General features: G+C 29.7%; 1 protein-coding gene across 1 annotated transcript in view; it reads right to left on the bottom strand.

Annotated features, from left to right (window-relative positions):
* Positions 1 to 5,667: 5,667 nt before the first annotated feature.
* The window catches only part of LOC105618888, a 112,495-nt gene continuing 105,858 nt past the window's right edge, over positions 5,668 to 12,304 (bottom strand). The window contains exons 6-16 of the mRNA XM_012200419.1: positions 10,453 to 10,712; positions 9,909 to 10,067; positions 9,306 to 9,442; positions 8,881 to 9,094; positions 8,548 to 8,633; positions 8,130 to 8,457; positions 7,911 to 8,022; positions 7,185 to 7,823; positions 6,928 to 7,042; positions 6,268 to 6,375; positions 5,668 to 5,765 (exon numbers count right to left, since the gene is read on the bottom strand). Coding sequence (XP_012055809.1) covers positions 5,668 to 5,765; positions 6,268 to 6,375; positions 6,928 to 7,042; positions 7,185 to 7,823; positions 7,911 to 8,022; positions 8,130 to 8,457; positions 8,548 to 8,633; positions 8,881 to 9,094; positions 9,306 to 9,442; positions 9,909 to 10,067; positions 10,453 to 10,712 — 2,256 coding nt within the window. The remainder of the gene's footprint in view (positions 5,766 to 6,267; positions 6,376 to 6,927; positions 7,043 to 7,184; positions 7,824 to 7,910; positions 8,023 to 8,129; positions 8,458 to 8,547; positions 8,634 to 8,880; positions 9,095 to 9,305; positions 9,443 to 9,908; positions 10,068 to 10,452; positions 10,713 to 12,304) is intronic.

The following is a 12,304-nucleotide window of genomic DNA, read 5'->3' as shown; positions in this document are numbered from 1 at the left end:
TATATTATATATATATATATATATATATATATATATATGTATATATATATTATATATATATATATATATATATATATATGATTATTAGTATTATTACTGTTATAATATTTGTAATAATAATTATATGTATAATTCTATTAACAAATATATATAGTTGGCAACCAAAAATGACTATAAGTTATAACTTATAATAATATAAACTTATAATAAGTATGACTATAATTATGACTATAATTATGAAGTATGACTATTATTACCATAAAAATAGTTTAAATTAAAATGATTAATTTAGTTTTTTTTTAAATAATTATATGATTGTTCCAAAAAATATTTAACACTATCATTTAGAATAATTATTTTTATAATAATATTAACTATAATTATAATCATTTTCGATTGCCAATAAATATATATGTGTTGATAGAAGTATACATATATAGAATGTTCTATTTTAATTGCCCTAGGTTAAAAAATATTTAAAAAAATATATAAAACACGAAAAATGTTTTTTAGTATGTTTTTGTTGAAAAGGATTTTCAGGGGGATGTATTTTGATCACGTTGTTATTTCTTAAATAGAGGCGTCAAAAAGATATGAAGGTCATCTTCATATCTTTTTAAAAATAGGATTATGTGATTCTTTTTTACATAATATGATTCCTTCAATTATTCTGCATATGAAAATATTAAGATAGAGAAAGATATAAAAAATCAATGGTTTATGGAATATTTTATACCTTATTTTGGCACATATTGACATGAAATATTAAATATTTTGTGAATCATTAATTTTTGAATAATCACACACATATCTTAATATTTTTAATACTTTTATAAACAAATAAGAAAAAAAAATGAAATAAATTAATTGATGTAAAGAAAACATACCGCACTGATAGATGTTAATTTTATTCTTTATGATGTTTGCTTTATATTAATTTATCATTTATCTCATTATTTTTTTCATAGATTTAGATGGATTTAAATATTTGTATTATAATCAGAATTAATTTAGGCCTCCTCCTAGATAGCCTCAAGATTGTGATTTCTGCAATCTTCGTTTTAGATCTTTAGTCTTACGATCTGTACCCTTCTCTAGATTTTTAGACTTATATAATTATACAGCCCTAGAATAGTCTAGAATCTTTGAAATCAACTTTTGTCTTATAAAAATGAGATATACGTGGGAACAATTGGGCTCGATTTGCAATCTATTGATTATAAATCAATCATTTTCACAAGGTGCCATGCGTCACCATAATAAACATGTAAGTAATTTAACATCTTTTCAATATAAAGACAAGCACGTACAATGTCATCGTCTATGTTATATTTAGATCACCGATTATATAACGTTATATAAACTGTTTGATCGTTTGGTTTGATATTGAATAAATGTATACCATATTTTAAAGCGATTACGATCGACCTTCGGACAGTATGCACTAAATTTCTGTTTACGCGCATTGATACATATGTCACGTATCGATGACTCAATCGCCTGCATTGGAACTTCGGCAAATATACGTACGTGAGATACGTACAATGTACTTTGACAGTACATTCTGCTTGCACATACAGATGTATTAAAAGTAAAGTATTTCTTCCAATTTGTTCATATATGTTTGTGAGAAAATTATTAATATATTTACTTTTTATAAAATTACATATGTGTACAAAAATAAAAAATTTAGTATAATGAGTGAATAGAAGATAACATAACTCATATTCCGCTTGTAATTCTGCGATCAGATATTTCGTGAAATACTCAGCAGAGAATCTTGTGATAGTTTCTTTTAGATCTCAATTGTGTAAAGAGACGTGTAAACCTCTTTCAGTAATCTCCTTCAAAGATGTTCGATTCCTGTGCGTTATGTTGTTGAAGTAATGTGTAAGCAATGCAATGCGATGGTCATGGTCATGTACATTATAAGTAGTGAAGTATAGTAGTGAAGAATATTGTGATTCTGAGTATTTCTTGCAATCATACGAGCAACATTTACACAAGCATTCCGTAAGTGCGCTCACGCGATTCGCGATAGTCGCACGCAAAGAAAGGGCAAAGGCCTGAACCGTGCTTTTTAAAGAATTTTGCGGTTAAATTGGTAATGTGAACAAAATAATACCTAACGTTTGCATTTGATATATGAGATGCTAAAATTAAAAATCCATTAAGATATTATCTGATGCTATTATTACAATTATGGAGGAAATGAATCAATAACTTATCTATATACATTATGTAATTATTCTTTGCATTTGAAATGGCATTGCATTGTCGTGCTATATCAAAGAATTATATATTAATTTGTAGAGTTTTTTCATACCTAATTCTTGTCCTCCTAATGGCATTAACAAAATTCGAACTATCGGAAATTTTATGCGATTTTATGCGACAGAATGCTAAAATATTTTGCTGTTCTTAAAACATTACATTATATTCCTTTTTTTTTTGAAAAATTCATTAATCAATTTAAAATAATTATAGGTATATCTAATATTTCGAAATAATTTATAAAATTAAAATAATTTATAAAATTTATTACATATGGGAATAATATATTATTATTATGTGAAGAATAATACTTTTTTTACGTTTATTATAATATATAATATATTATTTATTATACTTAAAATTTTGCATAAAAATCATTCTTTAGAAATGCATAAAGATTACTTGAAATGAGGTAAATTTTTGTCTTAATCCTATGAATAAAATTGTTACGCGTGCTGGAACTGAGTTAAGTCCATATTCGTAGTGTGCTTTTTTTTTTGCTTATCAGTTCACTTACGATTTCCTTCGAAGGATGATCAAAACCGGATTGAATGAATACCAGTTCAAGTAACGTCCTTGCATCAGAGATGCTCTGACCGAGAATTTTGTTTTCATGTTGACCTATATTCAATTCACAAACTTTTCGTATTAGTACAATAAGTTTTTAACTTCAAACATTTATTAAATATGTTATAGTTTATTTTATTATATATACAAAAAGTTACAATAATATTATAATTGAAATAAAAATGCTATTAGTTGAAAATCTAGCTGTTTCCAAATATTAATTCGGCCTTTATGAATTTAAAATTTAACATTTATTCATAATTTATTTTTATCGCTTTAACTTTTTAATATTTACTTACATTTTATTTTTATTTTTTAATTATTTAATATATTTATTCCGCATTTAAAAATTTTTTTAATATTTTATTTTATTTTTAATTTTTTGAATAAGAAAATCTAAATAAAATAATCACAACTTTGATGCAGTGAGATTTTAAGTCCTATAGACAACTAATACTAATCACCTATTTGAGTTTCATTTTTTAGATACTAATAGTATCCATATGTTAAAAATAATTTAAAAAATTTATTTTTTCACTATGAACTATTTCACTATTTATCGTTACCTTAGAAACAGGTAGTATAAAATAACATTAATATGGCAGAGCAATATATGGTAATAAATAAAAAAAAAAAAAAATAATATATATATATATATATATGCATTATTAATTCATTTATTAAATACTTTATTAATTCGCTTATTAGTCATAAAAGAGAGCTTAGGTATTATGTATTACAATGTGATACATTTAGATAAATAATTAATTAGGGTTTTATGAATTGAGGTTTTTCTAATTTAATAATTTTTGATATTTTTGATATTTCTAATAATCATACAAAAAAATTATCTAATGAAAATTCGTAAGGGCTAAAAAAACAGTCTTATTGATCCTCCTCCTTATCCTTCTTTTAGTTATAGATCAATATATTCAAAATATATTCTAAATAATATAATATAAGCTAATTATTTTATTTTATTTTATTTTATTTCATTTCAACTATTATATGAAAAATATTATATGAAAATTTGCAAATAATTTATTTCTTTTTGAATTAAACTATATTTTTGTATTATTTTTTTTATGCAACAATTCAGATAGTTAAAACAGATAAAGAAAAAAAATATATATATATCTATGAAGATAATTAATTAATATAAATAAGAAAGTGTATGAATTACCTAAAAACTCAATTTATAAAGACGATTATGAATGCTTATCTTTCTGGACATTAGTTTACAATAGTAAATTTCGATAACGTTTAACTATAATATTCAATATAATATTCAAGATTTATTAATAAGTAATTAAAACATTCATTGAACTTATAAAAAACAATCGTATATATTTGGAAGAAAAAATATACAGGAGAGATTTATATTTATATTATTTTTATTTAAGCATTTTGTCCCATATCATTTCAGTCATATTACAATATATTACAAGTAACGTAGTTACCTGTTTGATGTTGTACGCAGTATATAACTTTATTTTTATATACCTAATCCTCTAAATTTTAATGCGTTATATTTTAATGTATGAAATCGCAAAACCAACAATCTTTCAACAAACTACAGACGGAGTTTGGAAACATATTCGATAGTTTTACACTCTGTCAGGTGAAATCAATGTTCTTGTGACGTAACGACGGTGAATAACAATTCATTACATTTGTTCGCAATGTTTATCGAATTGGTAAAATATGATAATTTCTTTCATAGATATGTTTCTTACATTTCGCAGATAGCAACCTCATCAGAAGTGATATAATAGTACTATTAACATATGGCAACCGTGTGTGATATGTGTAAAAGAAAAAACAATATGCTGCGCATTTAATTCATTCAAAATAGAAAAATCATTCGCTCGAGGAAGCAACTATCGCAGATTAATTACTTAATAACAAAACCATGGCGAGCTCACATTTTATCGCGGTGAATGTATTTTCTAGACAACTTTATTACATATCAGAATACAGTCTACAGTTTATCGATTAATTACTTATCAATATACTCTTAGATATAATAACATCCGGCAGATATTAAAAAATAATAGACATTGCCGTTTAAATTCATTTAGAAAATCTGAAAAAAATCATGTAACTGGATAAAAAATAAACTTGAAAACTCGTAATGCTTGTCGCTCTATTTTATTATAAAAGATTCTCTTTGCTTCATGATTATCGATTTGTAAAATTCAAGAGCGTTGATTACAAGAAGATCGGATATGGATACTGTCTATTTTTCATTACATGTCATCATCTAGAATCGCAACATGTACATTGTGTAAGTTACGTCGAGGAAGAGCCCGTGGCAGTGAACAGAATGGGTATGTAAATATAAGCTACGTTCTATAATAGATTATGTGATTTGATACATTGCTTTTGCATGCATTGTTAATGATATTTTCTTCCGTATTTTTTATACTCATTATATCTCTTATTCATTTGTATAGTTTAGCTAGCAAGCATAACAATTGATTTTTCATTAGGATTAGTTTTCATGATATGACGTGTCAATATGTAGTAAAGTTACTCTCAGGGGACCACCAAAAGCCAAACCATAATCATCTTATCGATATAATTCAGCTATACAACGACGTATATCAAAACTTATAAAATACCCAAAACCACCATGAGAGGTGAGTCCCCTGACCCTGCATTTGCGCGGCAGATATACCATGTATTCGTCTCTGATATGCGTTTAGAGCCAGACTTGTTATTGGTCGATATAATTACGATTAAACGTTTGCAACGTGTCGAATGGATTTAGCGTCGATCTAGCCGACTTAGCTTCTGGCCGGGGCAAACGTCGCGATACAATTGTTATTTAAAAGCCGGCGGCGGCGCCCGTTGACCATTCGTCTTCGACGTGTCCTCCGTCATGACTGTTACCAATTCGCCCACAGCTTTTCCTAAGTCTCCTGAAATAAAGAGAAAAGATCTTTAACACCCATCTATTTCTTTGTTATTGCTCCTGAGGTTCAGAATATATTGGCAAACTCAAGATATTTTATAATTAATTTTATAATTAACTAGACAATTAACGTGCATATGTTAATTATACAGAAGAGATACATAGAAAAGAAGAAATAAGCGTGGATCGAGAAGATGGATTTGGACATATGAAAACGCAATCAACACTAAAGATTGATAAACATTCATAAACTTTAGATCGATGATATCGTCCGTTGTGTATTAAGTAATTCGACATCGAGGTGATTGTATATATTTAGACGATTTTTAGCTCCCAGGGAGAAGCAATGATCTCACCTTACATCCATTCTGTAGCGTGAAAACAGGAAGGCAATGTTATTTTTGTTATGTTAAGCAGAAATGTCACGTGCATTATGGAGATTGGGCATAATATAGATTAATTATACTACATAATTGACACACGATCAAATTCACATAAATTAAACGAACCTGCCATGTGCAACAAATTACCCACATTGTGGGTAACGCTGTGAGAATGCGGCGGCGGCGGTGGCCTCTCTAAACTGCTGACTCTGCCCTCGTTTGAGCTTCCTCCACCTATATCCGTATACCCAATAGCAATAAGCTTATCTAGTTTCCACGGCGTCTGATTAAATATGTATATACAGAATATAAACAATAGGGATTCTTTACAATCTTATAACAAAATAAAAGATTTATAATGTTGTAATATTTCGAATCACTGAATTTTATAACTAATTTCTTTTGTAATTTTATTAATTTGTTAAATGTTATTTGTTATATTGAAGAAGTCTTGACGTGCAGAAAATAATTTAAGCAAATAAAATGTATCATTAGCTCGCGCATAGTTATATTTATAATTAAAATCATTGAATCCCTATTGTATCAATATGTAGTTAGTGTAATTCTAATAGAAAGGTATTAGATCGACTGTTACATATGAGTCACAAAGTGTATGATGTGTTATTACAGTTCGATTGATTGAATGCATAAATAGTGTATTAATAGTGATTTCTAATTGAGATACTTAATGTATCACTCTAGATATTATCATTTGTTTATTTTTCAAGAGTCACAATTATTTAGCTTTTTATTAAAATTAAAGCTATTTGTTAAATTAGAATATACCTGGAGAATCATGATAATGGCCATTCATTTTTGCTGGAGAGTCAGTTGCTAATTGTGATGCCGTTACACTTCGGGTTTGTAAAGTTCCGGTTTTCGATGGTGAAGAAGCGTTTGGCTAAAAAAAAATAATTAAATTAAAATTTTTTTTCTTTTTTGAGTTATTGAAATAATAGATAAATATATAATAAATATATAATAAATATATAATAAATAAAAATAATAGATAAATATTAAAAACGTTACATTCTTCGGCATACCTCATCTAAAAGCTGTCTAAGTCTCTGCAGTTGCGCCTCCAATTGGCGATTGTGGTCCTCGAGTAATTGCATGCGTGCTTCTAATCTTCCTTTATGCTGTCTCAGCAGCTTAGCTTCTGCAATCATATCGCAATCAGGCTGTCTAGTACTATGACCATCCTCTGGTGTTGAACCTGGAGTTTGCTTCGAACGTAATCTTTCGTACTCTGCTTGCAATGTCGCATTCTCCTCTTCCAATTCACGTATCATCGCTTCAAGTTCTTCTCTCTGTTCAGCGTCTATCGCGGCCATGACTTGGACTGGACTTCTGGGTACATTAATATTGTCGCCACCGTTCAAACTCTGACAGTAATGTGCTATCAGTTGATGTTCATCGTCGCTGTCCGGCGTGGAATTACTTCTTGTACGCGACAACTCAACTTCGGCGAGTCGAGAGGCGTACATTTCTAAACGGGAGTGCATGTCTTGACTGAGTGAGCTGTGTTGGGGCGATGGCGCCGGGCTCTCCAACGCATCTCCTTCCAGGACAGTTTGCACAGGCAAATAGCCAACTCTGGGATGTTTTTTGAAGTATCGTTTAGACTTGAATTTGTTGCGCAACGCTCGCGTGAAGTCCCGTACATCTTCACCGGAGGTTGTCTGTAAAGTAACAAACGCATCGTTTCAAATACTTATAAAAATCGTTTCCTTTAATAACATTTAAAAAAGTAAAGATAGACGTCTTACCGCCGTGCAATATTCTTGCATCGGATGCGTTAGCTTATGGTTCTTTGCTTTGCGTCCTGAGAAGAAACAGTTCTGACACATGTCAAAGTTGAAGCATTTCAAGCAACGGTATCTAAAATATAGATATTTTTTACATCAATACACATTTTGAAAAAAAATTATATATACATATATGTATATAATGTACATATCGATTTTTTTAATCAAATGTAATCTCACCTGAATCCTATAATAGGATATTCTTTGCATATATTGCATTTGGCTTGGTGTTTAGCAGTCTCCGCTGCGGATAGTCTATGCAATACCGGCAGCCAGACCATACTCTGTGGTTCTTGTTGTAGCCAACTCAAAAAGTGCACGGCTTCTATTTCGTTCTTATCTTTTCCCGCCTTCTCGAAGCAACTACGAACACTAGGCTCAATATTCGAGCCACCGAATGCTGCAACTTCGCCCAATTGTCTCGGCACTTGTATGCAATCGTGCAATAGAAGACCCAACTTTCGTTGATCTACCAATCTATTGGGATCCGCAATTAAACGGAATAGATCTGTAAATAACATTTACAAAATCTCTATTAGATATAGTTAAACATAATGTTTAATTAACTCATCAGGGAAAATCTCTTCATGTTACTTACATCTGTACTTTTCCTCTAAGTGTCCCTTGCATAATAAAACCAAACCGACTTTGAATGAAAGTACTCGAATTTGGCCGGTACGTTGACTGAAAATTATAGTAAAAAAATATTATAATGACAGTTTATCATGATAATATTAAGCATGTTTTGAGAATAAAACAATTTAAAAATTGGACAACGCTAAGTATAATGTTTTAAGAATAAAGTAATTAAAAAATTGGATAATCTTTTAAATTAAATATAAAAAACGTAAATGTATATAAAATGTGAGCCAAATATGAATAATAAAAGATAGAACATGTCGACAGTTTAATAGATATAAAATGTATTCACTTAGAATACCTATCGTATACATTGAGCAGCCAGTTAATGGCTAGGTCAATGCATAGCGGTACAGACACCTGCGCTGGATTGTCTGCTGCTATTACTTCGTATAGCGATGTCAGTACTGTTACCATATCGGGGATGTCGATCAGTTTATCATTCTGTGCCCGAAGTCCGTGTGAATCAAATTGTTCTAATGCGGTGGAAAGGCTCAACATGTCCACTAAAAACAATTAAGTCAAAATATGGAATAATTATTCATTCTTTTTTTTCATTTTCAAAATATTACATGATGTTAGGTAATAAAGATCAACAAAGAAATTCTCACGATATCGATCAGTTTATAATAATAAAATAACAACAATGAACAAAATAATAGCAATAAAACAACAGTAATTTTGATCATCACTTTAATGATCATCAAAGATACTCACGACATAATCGCTTCTGAACGGTACGCAATTTCATGGCGGTTCGATATGCGGAAAAGCGAACTTCGTTTAAGTCTGCGAGTGAAGACATCAGTTCTATCATTTTCGGGTGATCCCAATGCGTAGTCTCCAATTGATGGCTGTAACAGATTTGAAATTTAAATCCATAAACTTAATTCTATATGTATGAAGAAATATAATATACAAATAGAATAAAGCAATAATCTTTTATACATTTTAATATATTGATGAAATTGAAGAAATCTTTCGACATATATTTAAGTTATTATATTATATTTTATATAATATACATAGTAATTTAACTTATTATAAAAGTTTTTTTAATGTTCAAATTAATTAGATATTTATTATTTAGACGTTCAAATAAATACTAATAAATACGGAATATTTTCTTAGATATTCGAGTTAGACTCATTTTATATTTGAATCAATTTATTCTTTAATAAATATACGAATATTCCTTTCAGTATAACATAAAACTAGACCATGTTAGTAAAAGCTCTCGATCGCCTCAAGAATAACCGTGTCGTACGGTTTGGGAAAATCGAGGCAACCGTGCGGGGAAGTGCAAGGAAGATCGATTACTTGATATAGTAAGGCACTTTGGCGGGTGTGAGGGCTCTCTCCCATGGTGGTTCTACGCTGCTCGCGAGGAAAGCCTGACTACCCGGAGTGCTGCCATCCTTCCCGAATCCGCTTAGCAACTTGTAACGCTCGTCAACCGCGACTTGCAGCACCTTCCACCTACGAAAACATACGAAAAAGTTAACGTCGCTGCATCCCGAATTCAAAACCTGTCGCATGGCAAGCTGTAAAAATAAGCCCCACAGTATCGAGCGAATTTTAAATTCTCTATCCTGATACTTGCATAAAGCAACGTAAAACAGAGAACGTTTCAAACGGATGATAAAGAGAATATTTTGTTTATTAATATTTTGTTATTTGTATATTTCCACAGAATTCGTTATTATTCAGAGAGAATTGTATCTGAAAAAATTTTGATGCCAGATTGCTTGGAGAAATACGTCATTAAATGATTCTGTGACATCGTGTACATTGCTGACGTACGAGTTTTGTCTAAAATTCAGAAGTCACACGATAAATTTTTACGTGGTCATCAAGTAAGTACCTGGTGTTCAGATCTTCGAGTTTCGCCAATAAAGCATGAGAAACGATGACACTGCTCGATGCGAAGACGCTTGCCTGGTCGTTCGCATCTTCGATGTTCCTTTGGATTGGTACCAGTCGTTCGCCGAATTTTTGCAACTGCTCGAGCATTTCCGTCGCTTCGTTGGCGTCGCTTGGATTCTGCCAGCCGCTCTGAATCGCCTCGGCCGCGGCCATCCGCGAGGAGAGATCCTCGAGGGACTTTTGGAAGACACATATTTTCTGAAATTAAAATAAAAACAATTAAATTAAGATTTGTATTATTCATTCACCGTTCGTTATTCGCAGGGATTATTCAGATAATAATTGCTATATTTAATTTATAAATTAATTTCCACCACAATCAAAGATATCTGAATAATCTTTTTTTCAATAACAACATATTTTGATAATTGTATTGTTTTCAAGTATTTATTAATATTATTATTAAGCATTTATTATTAATTACGTAATGTTTCTATATTTATGTATTATTGCATGATTATTAATTCCTCTAATTATAGAAAATAATGAGAAGAAAAATATATGTATAGATATAGATCTATATTTGTCTAATTAAATTACAATTTAATTTGTTTAAAACAGTCAGTTAGAAAAATCAAAGTTTAAATAACGGTACAAGATAGTTTTAATTATCGATATCACTTTCGATCGTTTAGCTTTTGAATAATTTGTTGTTATATTAATAGTAATTTACTTGCGATAAATAATATTTAATGAAATTATAATCAATATAATGAAATAGCGAACATTGTAAGATTTTATTCATTTCTATGCGACGTAAACTCAACTAGCATATACATATTCATTCATGAACATTATTCAATGCGATGTACGCTTCACAGTATGAAAGTGCAAGAAACGTTCGAGTTTTACTGCATAATTACGACTAAAAGTGATATTTCCTGTTATGAAGAAAAAAGTTTCCTATGAGCGGCAATTTGCGAATGAGCAGAAAAGCATAACTGTACATACGGAATTTTATGGTCGCGAGATATATCGTGTTATCGTATTATTGTTTACGTGTATTCTTCGTGTATATTTTAGAAGATCGTGGGATCAAACATAATTAAATTACAACTGTTTTAATTTTTTAATTCATGGTTAATTAAGTTTAATTTCGAATTGAGAAACCTGATAGAACATTAAAAGAATTAATTTTTTTCTTTGACTTTATTATTTTCTACGTTGGAATTAATAGAAATAAAATTTGAAAATTCGATAAATTAAATTTTTCTTAAAAGAAATCCCGAAAATAAAAGAAAGAAATACAGAAATTGAATAAGTAACATTTCTTTGGCTATTTGAATTAATTCTGTATTTAATTTTCAAGAAACGTTTCTTTAAAATTTATCAAACTTGAAATTTAATTAATAATGAAAATTAACAAATTAGAAAATGGATTTCAATTATATTTTTGTTGAAAAAACTTTGTTTCATTCTAATCAATAAATTCAAATAAAAATTGTGAATTATTATTCAAAAAATTTAAATTGACAAAATAATAAAAACAAGTAATTCCTTCATAGTAAAATATTATAATTCCGTTGTTCTTTTTTTCTGACACTTGCGAGAGATCGTACGAACAGAGAGATATGAGATAATCACAAAGTACAAATGGCGTGCTCTCTCAGCCTTTTCAATTTTCATTCTTGGACAAGGCGCGGTAACCGGCGTCGCGATATAATTCACCGGGCATTTATTAGTCGGCGATACGACATGAGAGAGAGAGAGAGAGAGAGAGAGAGAGAGAGAGAGAGAGAGAAGAAGAGAAGAAAAGGAGGAGGAGGTAGGTGGTCGGTTGGTACGAGTGG

The sequence above is a fragment of the Atta cephalotes genome (genome assembly GCF_000143395.1).
Source record: "Atta cephalotes unplaced genomic scaffold scaffold00018, whole genome shotgun sequence".
NCBI lineage: Eukaryota > Metazoa > Arthropoda > Insecta > Hymenoptera > Formicidae > Atta > Atta cephalotes.
The sequence above is the reverse complement of the archived record's forward strand: the minus strand, read 5'-3'. Positions and strand labels throughout refer to the sequence as shown.